Genomic DNA, 27541 nt, shown 5'->3' with positions numbered 1-27541 from the left:
GCCCACTTCTGAATCTTAAAGGGGTTGTCCCGCGCCGAAACGGTTTTTTTTTTTTATCAACCCCCCCCCCGTTCGGCGCGAGACAACCCCGATGCAGGGACTTAAAAAAAAACCAGCACAGCGCTTACCTGAATCCCCGCGCTCCGGTGACTTCTATACTTACCGGTGAAGATGGCCGCCGGGATCTTCTTCCTCCGTGGACCGCAGCTCTTCTGTGCGGTCCATTGCCGATTCCAGCCTCCTGATTGGCTGGAATCGTCACGTGACGGGGCGGAGCTACACGGAGCCGGCATCCTGCACGAGAGGCTCCATTGAAGAAAGCAGAAGACCCGGACTGCGCAAGCGTGGCTAATTTGGCCATCGGAGGCCGAAAATTAGTCGGCACCATGGAGACGAGGACGCCAGCAACGGAGCAGGTAAGTATAAAACTTTTTATAACTTCTGTATGGCTCATAATTAATGCACAATGTACATTACAAAGTGCATTAATATGGCCATACAGAAGTGTATAGACCCACTTGCTGCCTCGGGACAACCCCTTTAAGATTTAGATGTTGCAGATGTTGGCGATATCAACCTGCTGGAAGTTTCTGCCGCTCCTACGGTGTCTGCCTGGTTAGCACATACTTAACCTTGTCATAAACGAGAAGTGGAGAACAATGAGTAAGTCAGGGACAACCCCTTTAACTATTACTAACTGATAGCAGAAATAGGTTTATGTCTGTTCAGTGGTTTAATTGTTTGTAACCACAATATTCATTCTGCACTTCAACCAAAGAATAAATGGTAAACATATGAACAACACGTGTTAACCCAACAATAGAGGCTTGTCTCTCACAGTCTGCAATAAAACGCAAGTTCGTCCAGAAAATAGTCCTTAAGTAAAGAGTATGAAATTGCTTAAGACTCCCAAAGAAATGTTTTTGAATAATAAACAGAGAAGTTTTATTTTCTTTCCCTAAGCATATACTGAGTGATATAATGTGTTTAGCTTGCCGGCTGTACTTTCAATAGTCCTTCCTTATGTAAGTGTGTACACTTGTTTTTTACTGAGGCTGAACCTCACTTACGACCTCCTAGAGTACTCTGCACAGTGATGTTGGGGTGAAGACTCCTGAAGTCTATTTCATACGTGATCTCCAATCTGATAAACTGTGAAATAGCGCATCTCTCTGTGTAGTAGTTTTGATGGTGGTCCCTCTGGCTGTAACCTCTTTTATTCTGCAGTATGGTCCCCTGCAGCCTTGCACTCCGAGCACAGATTACTGGAAACAGCAATACTTCAGGATACACAGTTAAGCAGCTGCCTCTTGTCTTATGCGGTGGCTTTTGTTTGTCTAGAACACAATCCCTATGCAGTCTCCAGTACTGTTGTATCTTGTCTACACCAGAAGTGATGGGTGGAGACAAGGGTTAGTCTGCTTGACAGCCAGGTGACGCCCCCAGTTCCTCATTGGCTGCAGGAGCTTATCACTTTTACCCATTCCATGCTGCTGCCATGCTGCCAGCGTGTACTGCTACCCTGCGCCGTGCGATGATGAGCGCTGCCAACTCCTCATTCACCCCTCTGCCGCTGTGCGGAGCTATCTCTGGCCCCTGGCATGTATTTCCTCAGTACCATGCATTGGTGGGCAGCCGTGGTGCAGAGTGACAGCGCTGGCGAAACCACAGTGCTGAGGCCGCTGGGGACAGTACTGTCCTCAATGCTATGCATTTGAGGGTCGGCGGGGAACAGAGTGCTGAGGCCACCAGGGACACTCACTGCATGCAGGTCAGCGCAGCTTGCTGTTGAGAACAGAGAGGTCGCAGGGCGGTGGGACCTGAGATCGCAGGCAGTCAGGTTCTGGCTCCTGTCACAGCCGAACAAGGATTACAGGCCACCAGGGAGAAGCAGAGTCTGTAGCACGCTGTTAGGCTGCCGCCAGGGAGTCACAGCGGGAATACCTTGAGCGCAGCCACTGCTGAAGCCTCACAGCCACAGATCCATTGCCTACTGGGGACACTGACAGCAGGGTGGCAAGTAGAACAAACTCTAATCCTAACCCTAACCCTCCAGCCCCAACCCGTAACACTGCAGCCATGCCAAGACGCCACCCTAGCCAATCAGGAGCTTGGGGGAGTTAAGTGGGCGGATACTGTGTCACTAGGTCTCCACCCATCATTCTGGTGGAGGCAAGATACAACAGTACTGCAGTCTCCAAGGCTACCTTCCGTGCAGTCTACTTCCTTTTCTCACTGAAGCTTGCTCAATCTCTTCTCTGCCCAGGAACTGACCAGAGATCACAAGAGATTAGAGCAAAAGCAGACACACCCAGAGACCCCAGCTATATGCTTCAGTCGTCTAAGCTCTATGATCCATTCTAAAGGCACAATAACCCAAATGTCATATCATTCAGCTATATCAAATAACATCATGGCTATACACCCTTACAAATGCCCCAATGATGCATCAGCACAGCTAGAGACTGTAGCATCTCTGCCTGATGGAAGGACAGTGTCATTGCCTTCTTTATTCTATATTAATCTAAATACACTAGAGACCATACAAATACACACACGGTAAGTGTGCACCCGGCATAACTATGCGACAGGAGCCTCTATACATGAGCAATAATTGTGATAGGAGTTTCCATCTTCCCCTATGAAGAGTTTGTATGGTAGAGACCATGTAATATTACACAGGAATTTTGCTTATGAAAAAGTGACTTCTTGAAAGAACCTAATCCCAAGTAATTCTTAGGTGGTCAGAATTGAAATCGCATGATCCACCTGAGGAGAAGGACTCCAGGAAGTTTCAAATAGAAAGGAATAACTAACCAAAGGAATACTAGCTAGTTAATATGTCCTGGGGAAATAGTTACACAATGAATGGGGAAAAAACTTCACCATAGTGGCCCTTTAAGGCTGGGGCACCACGGCTATAAGGAATCAACCGAGATCAGCCATAATCTCACGGCATTACCATAGCTTCAAATGGGAAGGAAATTTGAACGTGCCATTGTAATAAAATACAGTACATAGTAAAGAATGGGCAGAGGCATACAGAGTTTTGATTCTGGTGTCAGACAAGGCCAATCATTTTATATAGATATGTATTATTTATATATATATATATATATATATATATATATATATATATATATATATATATATATAGAGATAGATAGATAGATAGATAGATAGATAGATATATATATATATAGCTAGCACCCTAAATAGCTAATATGCTATGTGAGAAAATTGGGCTCTCTAGTCCAGTGCTGCCAGGGTAAGAAGGAAAATCATATTGAAAACAGTATTGCCAGGCCATTAATTCTCTTAAAGGAAACCTACCGCCAGATTCATACTACCCAAAACATGGGCAGTTAGAACCCAGGAAAGGTGTTCCCACTGCTCCTGTGTGTGTTTTATTCTAAGAGGCTGCAGCATTTTAGAATAACCACACTTTGAAGATTGACTCAGAATGGAGCTCCGAGTCCAAGAGGCAGGCTGCGACGGCTTCTCCTGTCCACAGTATGTTTGACTAACAGCTCTCTCCCTATAAACAAAAGGGAAGAGAGTGGTCAGTCAACATGCTGTGGGTGGGTAAAGGCCGGTGGAGCCCATCTCTTTGACTTGCAGCTCCGTTTCGAGTCAAAATTCAAAGTGTACTTATTCTGAAATGCCACAGTGCTTCAGAATAACACATAGACAGGGGTACTAAGCATAACTAGTTTCATACTACCCAGGGTTTGGGGCAGCATGAATCTGGTGATAGGTTCCCTTTAAGAGAATTACAGAAATGGCAATACAACGATACGAGTATAAAATGGTTAGCCTTGTCTGACACCAGAATCAAAACTATGTATGCCTCCATCTACTCATTACCATGTACTGTACTTTGTTACAAGGGCACTTTCAAATTTTCTTCTCATTCGAAGTTATTGTAATGCTGTGAGGTTATGGCGAATCATGGTTGATTCCATATGGCTGTGGTGCCCTAGCCTTAAAGGGCTCCTAAGTGAATTTTTTCCCCGTTCATTATGTAACTAATCCCACAGTATATATGAGTTAGCTAGTATTACTTTGGTTAGTTATTACTTTCTATCTGAAACAAAGTAGCGATCAGTATGTTACTTACTTGACAGAGGAGAACATGTTGGTTGTATTTTGGTCCATTCTGCTTTCCGTAGGTATGGTGATATCATCAGCTTACAGGGATATTTGTACTTATAGATAAGACTAGCTGCAGGCCATGAAGATACCTGTTGACTTCATCTGAATCTAGATCAGATGATTAAACGACTCACAGCCTTTACACAAAACAGATGTAATATCATGTGGATAGAATCTCTGCTCTAGCGATTACTAGCGTGGCCAGCCATCTAAGTGTTAACGATGAGAGTCCTTGATATATCCAAGTTTACCTCAGTTTCTCGGTATATTACAAGCACTTACTGTAATTACCTGTGTTTATAAAAACAGTTTGCAGTGTCTATCTACGGGAACGCAGACATCTTACTAGTCACCTGCGCTATTGTACTTTCTATGGCAATTGCACCCCAGGGAAACGATAAAAGGTTTCCATGGTGTGGCCCTTTAAAAAAAAAAAAAAAAAAAAAAAAAAAAAACCATTTAGCAAGCAAAAGTACCTTTGAATAGAGCAACTATCATTCAGGTAGTCACTCAGAAAAGTCGCTGAAGCGTACAATGACAGTTGTTTTTCACCGAGCGATGATTGTTCTTGTTTGCCAAGACATCATTCATAGAGGGAATCGTATTTGAATGACTTGCAAACACATTTTCATGGTGAACGACTGTGACTTCACTCTGGATGACTTTTGATCAACTAGCAACTTTTTTTTCCGGTAAGCTCAAAATTAAAGGACTTGCGACTTATTGCTCGTCACCCTCTTGGTGGCCATGTTTACGCTTAAAGAGGTTTTCCAGGCAGCAGTGGTTGTCGGGGTAAGAGCGGATGCAGCTGCTCCTACCCCTGTGTAGTGGCCTTTGCTCGTTCTTGTAGGCATAGCTCTCATCGATTTCAATGAGAGCTGCACCGGCAATTACGAACGCCGGCCACTACACTGAGTCGGAGGAGCGGCTTCCGCTCCAACTACGATGTATTTGGCCGTGACAGTGAGGACTGCCTGGAAAACCCCTTTAACGACCATCGTTCCATCATTTGTATTCACTCTTCCTAGTGATTTTATTGGCTGATAGTCATCCCACGTAAAGGCATCCTTAGATGAATAGCTGGGAATGAGTCAGAACTTTGTTGCTAGACATGAAGGCATATCTTGGATCTTCTTGTCCATATGCATAGGAAATTTATATGCACTTTCCTACTAAAAGTAATTGAACACCTGTGTATTAATCAAAAGTGGTATTTATTTCCATATGTTAATACTTAGTGGAACTCCTTTGGTCCTAACGACATTGGACATTGGCTAATCTCTGTGGCATACTTTCTACTAATGTCTGATACACTTCAGCTGGTATTTCCCTCAATTCATCCTGCAAACTTGTACAAGTTCTTTCAAAGAAGATGGACACTGTTCATATTTCCTGACCTCATGCTCCAGTTCATCCCAAAGATGTTCAGTAGGGTTCAGGTCGGTACTCTGTGCAGCCAGTCCAATCATGGAAAATCCATATCCTCAAACCAACCTAAAACAGCTGTGGATTTGTGGTAAGGTGCGTTGTCTTGTTGGAAGTATGGCCGACTATTCCCAGAGTATTGTCACATTGTCAGCAGCACATTATTGTCTACATTGTTAAGGTACACCTCTGTGGTCATGGTTCTTGCCAATACAGCCAAAACCAAGACCATGCCACTTAACCCATCCCCAGACCATAATGGAACCTCCGCGTTTTTGTTTGTCACGTTGCGAAACAAAGTGCAGTAGGGTGGTGACTGACATCTAGTGTTTGCCAACAGACTTCCACAAAGTATGTACCCGCTAACAAGCATTTCTATAACAGGTAATGAGTCGATACCATAGCATGTATCCCATCTGGACATCCCGTTTCGGCTTTAAAAAAAATAACATCACAAAAGAAGCCGCAACTTTGTAACAATAAATTGATTTTAATTATACTTTTGGATTACAACAATGCTTCAATTCTCAAACCGACACAACCTCCACACCTCTCCATAACACAATGTGCGTCATCTGTGTGTGTATATATACATATAAACATACATACATATATACACACGTTACATAGGCCTTACACAGACGCCTCCTCTCTGCTCTGTACAATGGGCGTGAACTGTGCGCGCATATAAATACACTGATGGGGACAGAATCAGCAGGACAAAAGCAAACTCTTAATGCGCTGTTACTTGTTAATTGGTTTATATCGCCATCGACTTGCATTTTCAATGTGTTTCTTTTTTTTTTGTTTCTACGGCAATCCAAAAAATAACCATAACAGTCACGGGCCGGTGTCTAACTATGGTTACACAACACCGGCCAAAGCGAAAGCTGCCTCTTCTGTGGATTGAATGGCCGTATTACCGTGTAGAGTGGAACCTCTGCACATTCTATTTACAGCCACTAGGCACATGTTCACATGATAGAGCAGCTCTTGGCGCGGTCTTTGCGCATTTCAGTCTCGTTTAATAGTTCAGTCCGTCCGGGCAGCTGTGAGACACGTTTCAGTCCCCTCTTGGAGTTGCTACGCTTGAGGTTCTTGTGGATACGGTTAACAGAAGCCAAGGTGGTGACATGAAAGACATCCCTTACACTGTTCTCCGACACCTTAGAGGAACATTCTACGTAGGCCACCGCTCCAATCTGACGGGCCTGAGTGCTACCCTGGGGTGAGAGAAGAGAAAGTCATTGCTTTAGGAAATCAACCACACAAAAAGTTCAGTAAATAACAATTAAAGATTGTCCAGATCTTGTCCAAATACTCTATTAGGGCATGTGAGTGTCTTAGAGGGATGTTATAAACCCATGTAGAGGACTGCTAAGGGATTCTGATTTGGGTGGACTCGGGACATCCATGTTTTACATGAACGCTCATTCCTCAATGGCCTCTGCAAGGAATGCAGACAAAGCCTTTGTAAACTCAATGGTGAATCATAGAGATCATGGAAAAGACATAGAAGCCTCCAACTACTGATGAGCAAACTCTTGAAAAGTTCAGGTCCAGCCAGTTCTGAACTTTTGCAAAAAGTTTGGTTCAGTCCAAATAGGTTCGAGATATACACCAGTTTTAGGGGTTTTTGTGGACTTCTGGTCAAACACTGTCTTAGAGCCATAAAAGCCCTGAATAACAGTGATAAACAGGGTTTGTATGTCTTTTAGTATTATACAGCAGTGTTCCTTGAACCGAAGCAGTTGAACCATGCTTTGGGTAGAACTTTGCTAAAAGTTCAGTTCAACACAATCCCAAACCGAGCTTTTAGCAAAATTTGACCCAAAACAGAGTTCTACTAGTTCGGACCGCACAACACTATTTCCAACCATTTCTACAATTAAAGGGAAAGACTGACTGATCAGTGCTCGAACACAAAATGGGTTTGCTGGTTGATGTACAGCAGTGGACGAGAAGTACATTGACCTAGTAGTAGATGTGATTACTTTGCTGAAGATAGGGCAAAATAACTTACATTATGGCTATCCATGAACTGACCAAAATAGTGTTGTAAGGAATAAGGACAAAGGTGGAAATTGACTAAGCCCAGAATGTCCTGCGCCGACTTTTCCGAATTGCATGGTATATGGAATACATAAAGTGGTGCACCCCTCTTCATGCACTTGGTACATCCTAGCACCTCCATTCAACTTCACTAAAATGTACTAAATCTGTCAGTCCAGGGCAGCCATGCAGAAGGAAGAAAAGTTGCAAAAATGCAGCACAAACGGGCCTTGCTCAAACATTTGCAACTTTTCTACACCAGAAACTGGCCTAAAAGCATTGGTAGATGGACCCCAAGGTCCTGCCGGAGAAGTAGTTAAGGCAGCAGTTGCATCCCATTTTGGGTCTACTGTCCACTCTAGTTGTATGAGATGTGATGCAATGCTTTAGTCACCAACATTATTTAAAGGGCTTGTCCCACAAAAGGATGTTAAATATAGTTATATGTAATAACTAACTGATCAGTGGGGGTTTGAGATCTCGAATCACCAAATGAATGGACTGCAGCTACATTAATTTCAGTAGGACTGATGGAAGTAGCCAGATGGTTGCTCTTGGCTATATGCTACAGTATTAAGTGAAATTAATGTAGTGGCAGTAATTCATTTTAGGACCATCGGTAACCCTCTTTCCGTGATCGTGGGGGTCTCAGAAATCTAACCCTACAAATCCCTAGCCTATTGATAAGGAATAACTTCTTTGGGTGGGAAAAGTCCTTTAAAGGAAACCTGTCACCAGAAGATTCATATTTAAGCTGCCACCATAGCTTAAAGTAGTATTATAAAAGCATTCCAGGCATGTTTGAACCTAAAAAAAAAAACAATTAAGAATGAGTTTATACAAAATAATACCCAGCACTCCCATTATACAAATATACCGCTTCGAGTCCCTCCGAGTCAGCTTGTCACAAAGGAACCCCAGTCTTCTATCCCTCTCACTCCCACCCGCTGTGCAAAGACAGCTCATGGTGCTGAAAACTCACACCGCCATGTCCTCCAGCCTCTATGCCCATACAGGGGATGGTGGCTAGAGGTATACATCGGTGTGCCTGTGCATGCGTGGGATTTCCATGCCAAGGAGCACTGACGTCTTTACACAGGGGGTGGCAGTGATTGGGGCAGGAGGCAGTTTCCTATGTGACAGGCTGACTCGGAGTGATGATGCTCTTTGGCGCATGGCAGTGTATTTGCATAATGGGTGCGATAGAAATAAAGAATGAATTTAAGTTTATACTGAATGGCTTTTCTTAGATTCAAACCTGTGGAATACTTTTGCAATGCGGCTTTATGCTATGAGTAGAGATGAGCGAGTATACTCGCTAAGGCACATTACACGAGCGAGTAGTGCCTTAGCCGAGTATCTCCCCGCTCGTCTCTAAAGATTCGGGGGCCGGCGGGAGAGAGCGGGGAGGAACGGAGGGGAGATCTCTCTCTCTCTCCCTCTCTCCCCCCCGCTGCAACTCATCTGTCACCCGCGCCGGCCCCCAAATCTTTAGAGACGAGCGGGGAGATACTCGGCTAAGGCACTACTCGCTCCAGTAATGTGCCTTAGCGAGTATACTCGACATCTCTAGCTATGACGGTAGCTTTAATATGACTTTTTTGGTGGCCTGTTCCCTTTACGTCTAGGAGGTCAAGATACTAAACACCAAAGTAACCCCAAGAAAGTTCACGCATCCAATTTGTGTTTTCATGTAATCAAATAACCACGCGGGGACCTTTCTCAATTATAAATTATAAGACTGTTAAAAGAAGTCTTTTATATTTTGTACCATCTTATCTCAATTAAAGAGCGGGAGAATTTTATTTTCTACTCTAATGAAATAACAATTTCACAGGCGAGAGCAGAATGATGTATAATTAAGCTATTTTTCACTGCAAATTCAATTCAAGGGGAATATCCCTTTGTATAGTACTATAATGGAAGGATATATTGTATGTTGACATGTGCCAAGGAGGAAAGATCTAAAGCTCCCTATTCATTCATGTAGGTTCTGCGCCTAAATGTATTTTTTTGGCCAGAAATCTAATTAATAAGTCAAGAGGTAGTATGGGCTGAGTACCACCAAGCCTCTTATGGTGGCCAAACACATTAAATAGAAGGAGGCTGATGGCTGAACATGAGTTGAACAATCATCTGGCGAATGTTCGCCAGCCATACTCATTTACTCCATATTGGCCGCCATAGTTGTTCAAACTCGTCATACATTTCAATGTCACCAGACAAAGGACTGAGATCTTTCAGGGAACGTTCTTTTTTTACACGGACGCTCCATTGAAACTTTTTTTGTCATTCATTATGTGAGAAGTCCTCCAATCGGCTAATATTGACTTGGGAAATATTTCCTTTCTACCTGAATCTTTACGTAGTCCTTCTCTCGTGTGATTGCATTGTGACCACCTGGGAATATCTTGGCTGAAAAACTGACTTGAATGAACCTTAAGCCATCATAATTCCTCTGTGATGATATTACATGGACTGTACCACATCAGCTCAACAGGGGGGGGGGAACCACAAACTCCTATCCTAGTTACTGCTGATAATTAGAGACTTCTGTCACACAGTTACAATGAAGGAGATAACAGCTCATCCCCCTAACTGAATAATTATGGTCTACAGTTTATTTAGGGGAATATACAATACAGAAGGTAATGGCACTCTCCTCCTAGCAGGCAGAGAAGGTACTGTCTCTAGCTGGTTATGTTATGCTGTGCTGATGCATTGTGGGAGTGTTAGCAGAGCAAAGAGAAAGTGAGTAGGGGGAAATCTAAGTATTAAGATGGTGCCTGACTAGTATCGGACAGGAAGTAGTACTGCATGGAAGTGACTGCAATATACAGCGGAGACCTCCAGAGTGTGACAATCAGTGTAGAAATGGAAAAATGTTTTTGATTGAAATCATGCATTTCAGCCAACTTCAGCCTAATGTGTATGGGCAACTTTAGTCATCAGTGGCAATTGAGCCTTGAAATGAAGTCCAGAATTTCCTGGAACATCATAGGCCCCTATACAAAATTAGTCACAGGGTCGCTCACCTACCATGTGGCTGAAGGCCTTTTGGGTTAACTCAGGCACCAGGGCCTGGGTGCAACAACTACAACTACATCTGCTACAGCTATGTGCTTGAAGAAATTCTAGGAAGATGTTAGAAAGGCCAAAACTACCAGAACCGTAAAAAGACTTTTAATTTCAAGTGTGTAGAATAGGGAAAGCCGTCATATTACATCATTCCATATTAACTATTAATCAGATTTCCGAAAAATTAAAGTACGAAACTTTATAATTCATTAGATAATGAACTTTGAGAAGTTAGAAAGTGCCAATTAATTCCACAAAAGCCGCGACTGCTAAATGTCCAGACTACATAGGTGCTGTATCCACTAAGTAAATGGGGTCATTTACCATCATTTGAAAGCTGCAATCTGACCGAACATGGGGTCGTTAATCATTCTGCCTTTAGAAAAGCAAAAATTGGCAATGTTTACTGATGCGAATACGGATTCCTCTGTCTTAATGTGATAAGTTACTGAAACTTTTTTTTTTGTAATGGCCATAATCCAGCTGCAACTTCTGAAGTTTTGACCCCGCCTGTGAGCCAGATCCCCTACGAATTCATTTCCCCTCCGTACATATAAATAACATTTTCTCTTTGTCATTTTTGTTTAGACTGCTGGGAACTGGCTGAAGAAGAGACGTGTCAGACCCTACTTTACGTATGGGAATGTAAACGTCTTCTGTACGGGGCCGGAGAGGATGTGGATTAGGAGATGGAAGGAATGAAGTGTGGGAACTGTATAAACACAGGACGAGTCTTTCCATTTTAGGAACACAGTCCGTTCTCATCATATACCAGAATTCCCATCTTGATCATTGCTACTTTTTTTGGTACACACAGAATGCATTAAAGTTTATTTCCGCCATAGACATCGATGTATGCTGTATGTGACTAACTTTCCTGTAATTTGGCTGCAATTTGGTCATTTTCAGGAGGAAAAATGACCCCTCAGTGATAGGCAGAGGAGGACATGGGTCCCCCGTTCTCAAGATTAGTGGGGTTTTCGGCCATGAGATTTCCATCGATCAGCAAGTTATCCCCCATATTCTATGGAAAGGGAATAATTTGCGATTTGTTACAATCCCTTTGAACCAATTTGGCCAATTGTTTCAAGGCTACATTGATTCTATATAGTATTCGTCTTGCTACTTCGGAGTCTGAACGGTATACATAAATGTTCTCACCTGTTCATGCGTGATGGGGATAAGTCTCTGTTTGGAAAGTTCCCGTAAAGTGTTCATATCTGTCCTCATATCGAGTTTACAGCCTACAAGGATGACCTTGGCACTTGGGCAGAACTCCTGAGTTTCACCTTGCCACTGTGGAGAACGAAAGATAATGTAGCTCACAAAAGATTCTGGATACTCAGTAATTCACATTATCAGAAGCTGCACTGGTTACCTTCCTTCTCTAAGTGAACAAAGAGACTCATGGGAAAATGAAAATTACAACACATTACGGGTATAACCTCAACTCGCTCAACACGTCAAGTGGTTTTTCATGCATGATATTCATTCATAACATCAAACTTTATAACCAAGAGGCAAAATTCTGGAACTGCAGGAAGTTACTTCTGGTAGCAGAGTATTAATATTACCTATTAATTTACAGGTATCTTTTAGGAATATGTTCACACCTGAAAGATAGGTGTTAAAAAAAAAAAAAAAAAATCACAGTTTATGATAACCAAGAGGAAAGGAGTTTCATGCCCAAGTCTTGTTCTTGATGGAAAATGGTTCTGAGTGTTGGCGATATAATACAGCACCTATAGTTCAGGTAGCCGGCTCAAGGTTGACTCGGCCTTCCATCCTTCCAAGGTCGGTAAAATGAGTAGCCAGATTGCTGGGGGTTAAAGATGACTGGGTGAAGGCAATGGCAAACCACCCTGCAAAAACAGTCTGCCTAGAAAATGTCACGATGTGACGTCAGCCGAGGAGTCAGTCATGACTCGGTGCTTGCCCCAGGGGACTTTATCTACAGTACCTTTGACTCGGCAACAGATCAATGTAATACACTATCCTACCAAAAGTAGTTGGATACCTGAGCAAGAACCAAAGTTAGTACTTATTTCCATATGACATCGGATATTTTGACATCGGGTACTCTCCATGCCATACTTTCTACTAACGTCTGATACACTTCAGCTGGTCTTTCCCTCAGTTCATCCTGCAAGCATCTGACGAGTTCTCTCAAAGAAGAAGCATTGGCCCATCTACAATGGTACAAGGAGCACCATCATTACAGTTGAACAATGGAAGAGCGCTCCATGTAGTGATGAACAGTTTACTCCATCTAAAAATCAGATGGGTGCAACCGGGTGTGGAGGAGCCCGGGGAACACCTTTTGCCTGAGTGTGTTGTGCCAACAGTAAAGTACGGCAGAGATTTTGCTATGGCCTGGGGGTATTTCACGTGCCATGGTCTCGTTCTGTTGGTTGTAGTGACAAGAACCATGAACACGGAGTTGTACCCTGACATTGTAGACAATAATGTGGTAAAACTCTGGGAACGGTCAGCAATACTTCTAACATGAAAACGCACCTTGTCAAAAATCCAATGCTGTTCTTTATTGGTTTTACGCAATGGATGTTCCACGATTGGACTGGCCTGACAGAGTCCCAACCTGATACCTACTGAACATCTTTGCGATGAACTGGAATGTTGGGCCAGGAAATATTAACAGCGTCCATCTTATTTGAGAGAACTTACCAGATGTTTTCAGGATGAATGGAGGGAAATACCAGCTGAAGTGTATCAGCAATTAGTAGAAATTATGCCACAGAGAGTACCTGATGTCATCATGGCCAAAGGAGCCCCACTAAGAACAAACATATGTAAATAGATACTAACTTTGAGTCTTGCTTAGGTGTCCAATTACTTTTGGAAGGATAGTATTACAATGATCTGTTGCCAAGTCAAAAGGTACTGTATTAGATACTTCATACATTGGCAACAAATAGAACCATTTTCCTGTTTTCCATCCGGGACTAGACTTGGTAGGATAGTGTATATTGTCCTAGTGCAGGAATAAAACACATTGGGCATTGCTGGATCAATAGTATAGAATACCACTGCCTGGTGGCCCCTTCTTCAATACAAGCCCAGTCACTAATGAAAAGTTTTCACTAGCCCTTGATGTCAATGTAGCGCTCATTACCCAATGCCTACATGTAAAGTACAGCTTTCAATATATCCCAAGGCCTTCCATATAAATAATGGAAAAGTCAGACGAACCCACAGTTTTCAGAGAGACAGGATGACTATCTTAAGTGTATAGGAACCTCCTGACTCTCCCACTAACAGATGACCCCAGGGAATGAAAGGATCGCGCATGCTGAATTTTCCATGCCCGATCTATTTGTTCTCAGGGGTCTGGCAGTGGCTTACTCTCTTCTCCCTGTTGAAAACACAAGCACAATCGGCTGAGGTGATCATACATGTGTATGGGGGATTGGAGAGAACTAGCTGTCAAGCAGTCTTTGACTGATAGCAGTTAAAGGCTCATGGGCACCTTAAACTTCTGTAGATGTCAACCAATCAGAGGAAAGGCTGATATCAAGTCTAACAACAAGGACAACAAAATTATCTGTCTAAATGCCTTAAAGGCTGGTTTAGAGGCAAAGATAATCGCTCAAAAGATGTCGCTCAAACGACTTCTGAGCGATCATCGGTGTGTCATTTATAGAGCAAGATGATCGCTCAAGATGAGCGATCATCTGGCGCTGCCAGCGGAGGATGCAGAAGACAAGCGGGGTGTCTCCGCTTTTCTTCTGCATCCAGCTGTTCCCCTGCTCCAAGCGCCCGGCTGTTATACAGCCGAGCACTCGGAACGGAGGATGCAGAAGACAAGCGGGGTGTCCCTACTTGTCTTCTGCATCCAGATGTTTTCTGCATGGAGCGCCTGGCTGTTATACAGCTGAGCGCTCCATGCCGGGTATGGAGAACAGAGCTGGACCGCTCTGTTCTTCATACCCAGCCTGTTATCAGGGAGCAGAATACAGCTGAAACAATAGTATCAGCTGTATCCCGCTGTGAATCCCTGATAAGGCTCATCGTCGTCTTTCAGCACGTTCAAAGACAATGATGAGCGACGGGATAACGAAAACTGCACGATGTCAGTGCAGTTACACACAACGATTATCGCTCAAAAGATGGCTTTTGAGCGAATATCGTTGTGTCTAAATGGGCCTTAACTTTTAGTCAACTTATTGCACATATCCAGAACATGGATCACTTTTATCCAGTCAACACTGAATGAGTTGTACAGTATTGGGAAAGTAGATTTAGCAATTTTCTAATTATCAGGACCTCCATTTGCCCTATACAGAATTATATTGAGCATAGTACATAATTAATAAGCAGCAATTGTCAAGTGTTGCAATGCTGAACCCGAGCAAGGTCATCGAAGAGAGACAAGGCCTTCCATAGCTCACTCTCTACCTCTACAATCAATGTAGGCCTGCATAGTATGTTCTCTGTACGGATTAATAAATGATAAGCTCAGCTCTTGAGCCCCTCAGATTCATTTTCTTGTTTAATGGAACACATTCATTCCCCATGCTGAATGCTAAGTAGCCACATTTTTCTTATTTGTCGAGATCAGTTGGCTGCAAACAGACCTCAGTTGCACATAACAAACGAGGCAGCGGATTCAGCAGAAACCTCCCAGCGAGGGCAGGAAGAAGTACATGCCGACAGCAGGAAGACACCGCCATGGTCTGCCTTGTGGAGGCTGATAAAAGCACAGGAGATAAACTACTGGCTAAATGTCTAAAAGTGTCACTAAAATAAAAGAAGCTGGCATTGGCGCAATCCACTATTTTCATGCATGTCTCTAAAGATATATTTAACCTAAACCCATTGTACAGCTACATAGGAGACAATGGTTTGAGGCTGGTCATTTGCATAACTACATACTAGTAGATAGCCAATCCCAGGACAAGAGTCTGCAACAGAAAATGTATCTACTTATGGGCAGAGTTCTTGTCACAACCACTGATCAGAGAGGCAAGGTTCCTCAACCACCCACCCCCCAACCAACCAACGCATCAATCAGTGTGAGATTTTACTAGAATCATAGAATGGTAGAGTTGGAAGGGACCTCTAGGGTCATCGGGTCCAACCCCCTGCTCAGTGCAGGATCACTAAATCATCCCAGACAGATATTTGTCCAGCCTTTGTTTGAAGACTTCAATTGCAGGAGAACTCACCACCTCCCGTGGCAACCTGTTCCACTCATTGATGATCCCCACTGTCAGAAAGTTTTTTTCTAATATCTAATCTATGTCTCCTCCCTTTCAGTTCCATCCCATTGCTTCTAGTCTTTCCTTGTGCAGATGAGAATAGGGCGGATCTCAATTGTTTGCGCTGTCAGTGGTTTCTTCACGTGGCAGCCTCTAGTGAGTGCAGCCCCACTGGTAGGTGATGTAGAAGTGGCACAAGTTGAATGACCGTTTAGGCAATTTTCGCCCCATGTTAAAGGATCTAAAGGTCCTTATACACACTACATTAATGCCAGATGGATCCTTTGATTTCTGAAGGACTAGCTGATCATGTGATTTATATAGGCACCTCCCCAATTTTCCCTGACAGATGATGTGAAAGAAGAGAAGAATCAGGCATGTTAAATTTCAATGTCCACTCCTTTTGTTGGGGCAGGAGATATGTTGCCACTATTAGGTATCTCGTGGTGGCCTACTAGCCTCTCCAAATCCACAACACATGCACACTCGGACGAACTGAGCATGCATCAAAATGGGAGGTCGGGAACAATAGCTGTCGGCTAAGGAAGCATTTGGCTGACAGCTATTGAAGGTGTAAGGGCACATTAAAGGTTTCTGATAGGCAGTACGCAATACCAGGCTGAGCTAATCACTGGAAGAAACAGGCTCCTTCTTGTTTCCTGTGTTACCAGTCCTGTCAAGGAAACTGACCAACAGAGTCTAAAAAAAGAGGACAGGCTGAATGACATATAGAGAACAGGAGTGTTGCTGCATTGTGAGACATTGGAGACAAGACAACTGAAGGTGCTACAAACAGAGATGAGGTGTGAGATCTTTCCCTTGATCTACCCTGACTGAACCTAATTAAGTGGTGCACCCGCCCTGAAAAAGACAACCCCACTTCTAGAACCTCACTTGATTCCCTATGCATCCCTAGGTATACACTAAAGGAGAGGGAACATACAAGGACAGGGCGGGACAGAAAGACGAATGAACAAGACACAGTCAAAATTCAAAAGCAACATTATAGTCACCGTCCAAAATCTCTAAAAACGAAAGGCACTAACAGAAACTCTTAGAAACACAAAACCCTCCTAAACCACTGAATGCGACCAGCATACACATGTATTACCTCTACATCCCCTACAAATAGGAGACGGAACACAAACCCTAAGAAAAACACCGATAGGCTGACTAAGGCGACAGCCAGCCCAGCCAGCCTATCAGCACTATAACAGCAGGAAGATCTTTCTCCCTTGGCGTCCAATGCCACTGCGCATACGCTAGCAAGCTAATTACATGGTCCGACACCGACGCAATGACATCACACCAGACCCATGCATTTGCCCGAACCACGATAAAGCCAGCGGCACCGTTCCAGCGACCCAAACAATTAACCCTTCAAATGCCACACACTTCTGCAGCTCAATGACAGCATGAAATGATGACTTCATTATGGCTCATCAATCAGCAGGACATCTGTGTCTGCAGCTCTGGTGCCCCCAACTCCCTTCCCCTTGGCTGCCAGTGATTACAGTAGCATCAGATAGCGTTTTTTCTTATCTCGACCGGAGTGATATGGGAAAACAAAAGAACAACAACGTGCGGCTATTCATCTTGATTCCCCGCAGAGAACAGAGCCTCCTCTATTTGATGAAACATGTCTTGTTTAAATTATAAGTACAAGTTGCAGCGGCGATGAAAGAAATCTGCTATACGCAACGGGCCTTCCTCCCATCCTCATACACACTGCATAATGATGTCTGGGGCAGAATCGCATTGCCAGCCCCACACTGCTCTGTTTAATGAAACACACAAGTGTTGATTGCTCAGCATCATTATGTTAGAGCTGCAATGTTCTCATGGAAATGCTTCCTTCTCGGGAGCCGACATGCTGTTACAAGCAAGAAAAAAAATGGGCTTTAAAATAATGCAATATTGACATTTCCTGCGGTACAATCCTTAGCGAAAAACCGCCAGCCTGCACAAATACGCAGTAATAGGGGGTTTAGGGGTTGCAGTTGCACCTAGTAATAGTCCCAAGGCCCCATGGTACAATAATAGCACTATTGATAAAAAGTGACAATTTGGAATCTCAGCAACCCAGTGTAAAATATGCACCAACTCCAAGCTACGCCTCCAATGTAATGTCAACCTAACATACAAGATGCGGGATTGTGTATCAGTAGTGTAATTTGAATAAAATAATGTTTTTATTGGAGTGCCACCCAAAAATACTATTATTTAACTTCTTTAAAAAGTACTTGATATGTCACTTGACCTAGAAGGAAAGTGTATATGGGAGGTTCAGCTGTCATACTGGACCAATAGGGGAGATTTATTTCCTGTTCGCCAATATAGCACTAACAGATTGCAGTACTGTGCATGGTCAGCACCGACATCAGTCCCTGTCTGTGATCAGGATGGGTGGATGAGACCGATCTAATACGTATATGGCGGCCGACTGACTCGCCTGCAGCTGATGTGGGGGAAATATGGATCAGGCAGATAAGCTGCCGTCACATGTCTAGCAGCGGAGTACACTCGCTCTACATTTAGGGCTAGTTATGGGCAAACTTTTGAAAAGTTTGGTTTGGCCGATTCACTGACTTTTGGGTCGGTCCAAATTAATTTGAATCAAACCGGAACTTCACCAATTACCATGAAACTGGCGCACTGTCTAAAAGCCATAAAATCTGGGAGGGGAAGAAGGGGAGGAAGAAAGGAAAAGAAAGGAAAGGGAAGAAGGAAGGAAAAGGAAGAAGGAAGGGAAAAGAAAGCGATGAAGGAAGGGAAAGGTAAGAGATGAAGGAAGGGAAAGGTAAGAGATGAAGGAAGGGAAAGGTAAGAGATGAAGGAAGGGAAAGGTAAGAGATGAAGGAAGGGAAAGGTAAGAGATGAAGGAAGGGAAAGGTAAGAGATGAAGGAAGGGAAAGGTAAGAGATGAAGGAAGGGAAAGGTAAGAGATGAAGGAAGGGAAAGGTAAGAGATGAAGGAAGGGAAAGGTAAGAGATGAAGGAAGGGAAAGGTAAGAGATGAAGGAAGGGAAAGGAAAGAGATGAAGGAAGGGAAAGGAAAGAGATGAAGGGAGGAAAAGGAAAGATGAAGGAAGAAAAAGGAAAGATGAAGGAAGAAAAAGGAAAGATGAAGGAAGAAAAAGGAAAGATGAAGGAAGAAAAAGGAAAGATGAAGGAAGAAAAAGGAAAGATGAAGGAAGAAAAAGGAAAGATGAAGGAAGGGAAAGGAAAGCGAGGAAGGAAGGGAAAGGTAAGAGATGAAAGAAGGGAAAGGAAAGAGATGAAGAAAGGGAAAGGAAAGGAACGGAACAAAGAAGGGAAAGGAAGTTCAACGATTCCACTGAAACTGGTGTATAACACTGTCTAATAGCTATAAAAGCCCTGCATAACAGAAGAAGGGAGAAAAGGAAGAAAGGAGGAATGAGGGGGAAAGAAGGAAAACCGAACTTTTGGCAATATTCTCCCCGAAACAGGGTTCACCTGTTCAGTTCGCTCAACACTATTCAAAACACATGCATGTTTGATCGAGCTAAGCATGCATGTGTATGGGGGTGTCAGGGGAGATAACTGTTGGTTGAATGAGACAGCTGTCTAATGAGTATGGCTACCCTTAGGCTCACAATCTAAATTCTATGTTAAAAACACACACACAAAGGCCAACGTCAAAAGGAAGCCAATGCAGCTATCAGTATGTTTTTCAAGGAAACCAGAGTACCTGGAGGAAACCCACCTAAATACGATTAGAACACAAACATCATACAGCACCATCAATCAGACCAAAACATATATAACATGCTCTAAATGTAAAAAAAGCAACGACACGTAAAATTGAGGAAATATAGGGCAACAATGTGGCCTGATTGACAGATTCTCTGCGGCCATAACATTAATTCCAACCAGTGAGCCCCACAATGTTTTGGTGTCTCCATGAAAGTCTCACATTTTCATCACCATCCAAAACATACAGGTAAGCAGTGACCTACCTACTATACAGGCGGGGCAAGACACTGCAATGGTAGCCATAGAGCGACGAGGAAGCCAAACATGTCCCTTCCTCAATGACTCTTTTTCAATCCTGGTTCCGTTGAGACATTTCAGACTGTGTCCAGATTGTCAAAACTGCCAGAGACATGAAATCCTATAGAACTTCTAGCTCTCAGAAGCGAAGCCCCGACTACTAAAACAAGAGTAGCCTCAGTTTGGTGTTGATACTAACCCCTCCTGTTTTGTATGCCTGTAAGTCAGGGGAGGAACGGAATGCAGGGTTGTCATACATAGCATGACAGAAGTCCAGGAATTAGCGGAAATGATTATTGAATGCGGAAACTAGCCACAATGCAAGGCATAGTCTTAACACAACAAGGCCAGTGCAACTAAAAGTTGGCAGCGGTGACCTCTTTCCTGTAGAGGCTATGTAATGGTCACATGTCTTGACTTTCGAAACTTGTATTTATGTAGGCAGATGGTGCTCTTATCTCGCTCCCTCCCTCTGTTGGCACTCTGAACCTTCTAATCCACCATAGTTCCACACAGGGGCGTAACTAAAGGCTCAGGGGCCCTGATGCAAAACGTGAGCTGGGCCCCCCCTCTATCTGTATCTGTACCCATACCCATACCTAAACCATGCTGCACAGAGACATAACTTGAAGCTGTCTTGAAGCGGCCCCCAACTATAATGCTTTATTCATAGTACTGGGCTCGCTATATGGAGAAGAGAGGCCTTATAGGCCCCCTAAGGGTCCTGGGCCCGGGTGCAACCGCATCCCCTGCACCCTCTATGGTTACGCCCATGGTTCCACATGTGCAATATCTGTATCTGAACTGATTTCCAAAGCCCAACCCATGAATTACTGAACATCTCTGCGCCAAGTGCTCTTCACACTCTCACAGTACGCTTTCCCAGAATGCCACACTACTACACCCCAAGAATGAGGGTGGGTACAGGACCCCAAATTTATACAACTTCCAACTAACCCGGGGGACACACAACACTCTTGTATCCTTATGCATGGCCCCCCTCTATTCATTTCAATGGAGCGGTCGGAAATAGCTAAGTACCAATCAGACTTTTTTCACCTATTCTGTGGTTAGGGGATAAAAGTCAATCTGAGTACAGCCCCTTTAATATGATCATTCATACCCATGCAGATTGCGATTGTCAAGAGCACATCAGCAGGAAGATGTGCCGCCAATGAGTTAGCATTTTCATGCCCACATAAAAGAGCCAATCAGCAAACAAGTTGCTCGCAGGCATATTCACACGAGCCAATGATCGTGACCGCCCATTGGCCCATGCAAAAGACCTTTATTCCAGCCATTGTATGGCTTGATAAAGACCCGAGCACAGGGTCGATACGTGGCTGCTTGCTTCCTCATGCTATTCTAATAAAGACGAGGATTTTTAATGAATGCTGCCTAGTTCTTCTCCTTTTCTGCATTGATGACCAACGGTGGACCCGGGGAGTCGGGACCCTAACTGGGCTATTGCATAGTGCCTTGCACCAGCGGTATGACTGAACTTTTGGAGTGCTGCTGTAACTCTTTTTCTTCTTGTGGTTTTCTACGGGATGACTGTCGTCCCAAAGATTATTGCTCTTGGAGTGAATGCAGGTAGGGCGCACCAGAGATCTCGTCCGGCCGCCCATCTCCATTCAGAGTAAACAGGTGGTCATTCATGGATGAACGACTGCCTGTTTAAAAGGGCCAATTACTGTCATGGTTTTCATGCCTGCATAAAAGGAATGACAAGTAGAGATGAGCGAGCATACTCACTAAGGACAATTGCTTGAGCGAGCATTGTCCTTAGCGAGTACCTGTCCGTTCGGAAGAAAAGGTTCGGGTGCACGCGCGGGTGAGCTGCGGGAGTGAGGGGGGGGGGGGAGAGTTCTCCCCTCCGTTCCCCCCTGCTCTCCCGCGCCGCTCCCCGCCCCCCGCCAGCACCCAAACCTTTTCTTCCGAGCGGGCCGGTACTCGCTAAGGACAATCCTCGCTCAAGCAATAGTCCTTAGCAAGTATGCTCGCTCATCTCTAATGACAAGCGATAAGCAAACAAATTATCATTCACCGTTCAATCGTTGGCCGTGTTCACATTCAACGATTATCTTCCAGTTTCGCCTGATCCAATGATCACCTGACCGATAATCGTTCCATGTAAAGGGCCCTACATGCCGTAGAGAAATATTACTGCAAGCTGAACGGGGCTGCGGCTGATCCCAATCTGCCAAGTATGTTTGCACAGTACGAATCTATTACGTCTTAAGAAAAGTGATTCAATGATGTTTAATATGTGAAACGGCTGCGAAAATATTTATTCATAGGGTTTGGTTACCACATCCAGATTAACAAGACGACCAACCTACGATACGCAGTAACCGGCGACCTGCAGATTGGCCCCAGATGCCCAAATTCCGATGTAATCAATTTAGTATGGTTAACCGTTGCTTTGCTTTATAGGATGGCCTTGGCCGTGACTCATTCCTACGGAGAGGATTTTGCACGCATTCTCCTAAAAAGCGTGCTTTTGCTACCATTTGCTTGTGTGTATCAGACATCTCTGTTGCTGCGGGACTTGCCATATTGCACCCTTTGTTTGCTGTAATCCTCTAAAGCTTAGTATCCACGGTTGGCCGTATATATAAATAAATTACACAAACATACAAACGCCCACGCACGCTAACTGCCGCACCGACTTCGCGCTCCTCATCGGGCCAGCTAGCCTACCGACCACACGCTGACAGCAGGGACTTGTAGTTGGAGTGGATTGTCCCCGCAGCGAGGCGCCGTATGAATCTGCGCACGTGAAATCGTTTGCAGAGCGTCTTCTGCAGCTCGCTTTGTTGTGAACAATGTCCATTCACGCAGAAACCTGTTATTAGAGCTACTGTGGAATTACAAAAGGGGGCTGGAATCAGGTGGCAGAAACCAGCTGCTGCTTCCACGTCTCCCAGCAATGTCGCTGCCTGCGTCTTGGATTTCAATACCGGAGAGCGAAAAGGCACAAGAAATCACAGCCTGCTGTACGCTTAATGACTACCTGTGTACGGTTATTTGCAACATAGGATATCTATCACCGCACTACGGTCATTGCCATTGTGCTTGGCTACAGACAACTCAACAATAGTAGCGTGATGATTATTAATACTGGCATCCGCCTTCTGTGCAATTACCGATATCATTCATAGCTAGACAATGCCTTCCTTTAAGGGATATTTACCTAAAAGGGTTAATTAATTATTTGACTCCCGGCCATCCTTTGGCTGAATTGAAGAACAGCATCCAGATTCCATTTGCAAGTCTTTTATTGCCCTCTTCTTTTTTTTTTTCACTACGGAGGACAAAAAGACCCAACTTTTTTTTTTTTTGCACAGCCCCTTCCCCCTTATAGGAGTCAGAATAGCAAGACCCAAATAGGGGCAATCAAATGGAAATCAAATGAAAATCTTCAAAAGGTTTAATTCGCGGTAGGCATCGATAATGATGTAAGGCTTTTTGACTCAATAGTAGCCTTTCAAATGTGCATCATAGGCCTGTTTTTAAAAGGCTCGTATCAAGCTGAAACGAGTTATGTCATTATCCATGCCTGATGGGAATTAAGCCTTTGAGGATTTCGTAAAGCCATATATGAGTGACGGTTCTTTCTTTTCCATTTGATTGTTTGGGGTTACGACCTTAGACACGTGCACCGTGGACTAGCGGAGTTCCGGGTGGATTTTCTAATGTCTTAGACCACATAGGGACGATTCGTCCCTCTTGGCTGCCAATATCACTCCTGTTGGAAGAGGGAGCCCTCTGCAGGCTCACCTCACCTAGGCCGGCTGCAGGTTTACATGGGTCCCTTAGTAATTTATATCTCATACTGTGCCCCTGAGATATTTTAGGCCCCACTGTGCCCTCTTGGCAATTTATAGGCCCCACTGTGCCCCCATGGCAATTTATAGGCCCCACGGCAATTTATAGGCCCCACTGTGCCCCCTTGTAAATTTATAGGCCCCACTGTGCCCCCTTGTAAATTTATAGGCTCCACTGTGCCCCCTTGGAAATTTATAGGCCCAACTGTGCCCCCATGGCAATTTATAGCCCCAACTGTGCCCCCATGGTAATTTATAGCCCCAACTGTGCCCCCATGGCAATTTATAGGCCTCACTGTGCCCCCATGGCAGTTCATAGGCAACCAATGTGCCCGATTATTAATTTATAGCCCACATTGTGCCCCGTTAGTTATCTACAGTCATTGCTGTGCTTCTTTGGTAATTTACAGCTTTCACTGTGCCCCTTCTGAGTTATTTATAGGCCTCACTGTGCCAAGAGTTATTTATAGGCCCTGCTATGTCCCAGCAGTAAAATAATAAACTCGCACACCTCTGCCACACTCCCACTGCATACATCCTCTGCCTTGGCCTCTTCTGGCCAAGATTGTACATAACAATTCAGGTAGTGCAATGACATCATCATGCTGCCAGAATGACAGAGAGGGTGCCGGGTGGTGGAACAGGAAGCAATCTTTAGGATAGGTCATCAGTAGTAGATCAGCAAAAGTTGTCGCACAGAAACCCCACCAATCAGCTCTTTGCTGGGCTAGAGCACTCATTACCTAAGCCTATTTTTGCAGAAAGCTCCATTCTTACTGCAGTGGCCAGGCTTGGTATTGCAGGCATTGAAACACATGGGAACTTGGCCTGCAATACCAAGCCTGGCCATTGCAGTTAGGACAGAGCTGTTCACTTGCTGCAGAAATAGCCCAATGCACAAGTTTACTGGTGAACAGCTGATTGGTGGGGGTCCTGGGCAATAGAACGCCACCTATCTACTATTAATGACCTATCCTAAGGATATTTAAATCAAATGAGAAACTGCCGAAGCAGTAAAAAATCTCCTACTGACATTTGTATCTGTATCTACAGGAACCAGGGACAACTTTATACTACGAACTCACCTGGACTACAGGTGCTAAGTGGGTTAACCCCCTCCTGTATGTTGGGGGCCCCGCTTAGCGCCAGGTAAGCTAACCATCTGCTATTCCTTTAGGATCCATTTTGTGCTTTCTCGTCTATGTTTCCTAAGGATAGACCATTACTAGTTTACAACTGCACAACCCCACTAAAGATGCAGATACAATTGATTTCAAAGAATAAGGACCGGCTCGATCCCATGCCTGAGGGGACACCCCCCAGGTTCAATGGGCCCTAGCAACTGTTCGGGTTTGACAGGTGAGGATGCTGGTCCATCACATCACTCACTAGGTTCAACCTGACCTAGGAGAGCACTTTTTTGGGCCTCTAGTGAAGCCATATACCTTTACAGTCACTTTACACTTTTTTTTTTATTCTCCCACAATGGCTCCCATTACTTTTAGAGCCCAATACTACTCAATTATGTGGATGGTCTCTACCGCCCAGTGTCAATGAAACGTCAGCGGAGGTCTGCTTTCAACAAGATTATGCAGCAGACCAAAGGAAAAAAAAAAGTTGCAAAGAAAGCTGCTGGTCTCTAACACTTTGACAATAAAGGCCAAATATACTTAAGAAAAAAGTTGGCCAAACCCATCGATTTCAGTAGAACCGGCCAACTATCCTAAGTGTATAGGGGCCTCCCAACAAGTGATGTCAGAAAAAAGGACTGGACTTACTGAAATTGAGAAAATCAGCCCTTTTCAACTCATAAGAGATAAACCATCACTAGATGTGGCTATATACTATATATTAGCCATCACTTGGCCAACAGCTGTCTTGCCCAACTACCACATACACATGCATGTACAGCTTGACCGAGCATACATGTATTCTGAAGGCAGAGAGGGCGAAATCAGGGCAGGGAAGATAAGGATTGGCAACTGCGTTGCCTGATCCTTTTGTTCTTGGGGAGCTAGATCCCTACCAGAACTGTATGACGAAGCTCATCTCCTCAAGAACAAAAGGATTGGACAGCTCAAATCCAACGGAAATCATTGTATTGGCCACTCTCCATTTCCCTAATGAAAACACAGTTTTTCGGAGGCGAGCACGCATGTACATGGGGGAGCTGGAAGAGATGAATATTTTTCCAACAGGAATTGGAGGTGTTTCGGTGCCTTGAGAGAGAGTTACTAAAAACTGTGGATCTGCTTTGCCACACATTGATTTGGCTTTGGGCTAAGCCTGGAGAGCATATGGGTGACCTTGTCTTTACCCTACCAATTGGGATCTGGTCTTTGCTGTGGGGTACCCAGACCATTACTCAGAAATAGCCTCAGTTGTGTGGGAGCTGATACTACACAAGACCAAGTCGCCATACCTGAGGGTGTGAACAGAGAAGTAAGCAGGAGACGTAGCCGAGGGGAAGGTAACATAAACCTAGAGTAAGGAAGTCAGGCAAGAGGTCAGGGTTGGCAGAACAGGTGCAATATAATAAACAGTCCAAGTTGGGGCAAACAGCTGGCAAAGAGTAGTCCAATAAACATATAGGAGGTCAGGGTTAAAGAAGTCCGAATAGTCATGGACAAGGAGGAGTTAGAAAACCAGAAGAGCACACGACATTGAAGAGTTTGTCAGTATCAAGTTGTAAGTGAGTCCGGCCTCAGTAAAACCGAAAGGTGTTCGCACCCATAGGGACATTACTACCTAAACAACAGATCTGTTATATGGTAGGGCAATACGCCCAACAGACTTGAGTTGTTAGTAAATCTCCATTGGTCGCATAGTGAGATACTGTTATAAGGATGCGTACTTGCGTAGGAGGGACATTTCAAGTGGGTTCTGTACGTTCTATTTTCTGTAGACTGTTTTCATCATAGTGAAGTGCTAATCCTTCAAAGAACTACAAAGCGTTTTATCAAGTGATCTGCATTTTTATGCAACGGGACTAATCCTTGCCAAACTTTATTGATATAATTCTGTATATCGCGGTTATTTTGCGCTGTGCACCAGGTAACATTTCTAGGATTTAGATCGCTGTACTTAGTGACAGGTGAATCCACATTAAGGTTAATCATGTACTTGTTAATAGACTATTACTATACTTGCATTTCTTTATTCATTAATCAATATAGCATATTTTTGGAACTCCGTCGGCTGCATCATATCCTGAATCTGCATTATGATCCCCACCCGCGACATTCGCGCCAAGCAATATTGGCCTTGAGCCTTGCCCTGCATTTGATGCAATATATACTGGCCTGCAGGAGTCCCCTATACATAAAGGAGCCATTAATCTGGCAGAATACATTGGATGCCCCCGGCAACTTAGTTTAACTTTATTTGCACTATTATATATGCATAATTATGCTAATTTACTCTGCATAATTAACCTTTTAAATCCATAAAGCCTAATTAAAATTAATCAAACAGCAAACGTAGACTTACGCTTTACAGCCAAGTTTACATTTCCTGGCGATTGCTTTTCATTCCCCATTACATCCTCTTCCGCATGTCACATCCATTCTCTATTTTATGAAGTTATCTTGACGGAAATATTTTTTTTAGGGGGGGGGGGGGGGGGGCGACGGTGGGATACGAGGTTGTTTAATCTTCCTTCAAATTAAATTCTCTCCGAACTTGTTTCAAGCTCTACAAACTTTTTACAATCAGCACAAGGTGTTGGTGGCTTTGATATAAATGTGTTAAATGGAAATAGACTAGAAAA

At 44.0% G+C, this 27541-nt stretch overlaps 1 protein-coding gene across 1 annotated transcript in view; it reads right to left on the bottom strand.

Moving 5' to 3' along the window:
* Positions 1–6050: 6050 nt before the first annotated feature.
* Positions 6051–27541, bottom strand: part of RND2 (Rho family GTPase 2) — a 92383-nt gene continuing 70892 nt past the window's right edge. The window contains exons 4-5 of the mRNA XM_066585829.1: positions 11872–12006; positions 6051–6803 (exon numbers count right to left, since the gene is read on the bottom strand). Coding sequence (XP_066441926.1) covers positions 6555–6803; positions 11872–12006 — 384 coding nt within the window. The 3' untranslated portion in view covers positions 6051–6554. The remainder of the gene's footprint in view (positions 6804–11871; positions 12007–27541) is intronic.

Source organism: Eleutherodactylus coqui, chromosome 13 (genome assembly GCF_035609145.1).
Source record: "Eleutherodactylus coqui strain aEleCoq1 chromosome 13, aEleCoq1.hap1, whole genome shotgun sequence".
Lineage (NCBI taxonomy): Eukaryota > Metazoa > Chordata > Amphibia > Anura > Eleutherodactylidae > Eleutherodactylus > Eleutherodactylus coqui.
The sequence above is the reverse complement of the archived record's forward strand: the minus strand, read 5'-3'. Positions and strand labels throughout refer to the sequence as shown.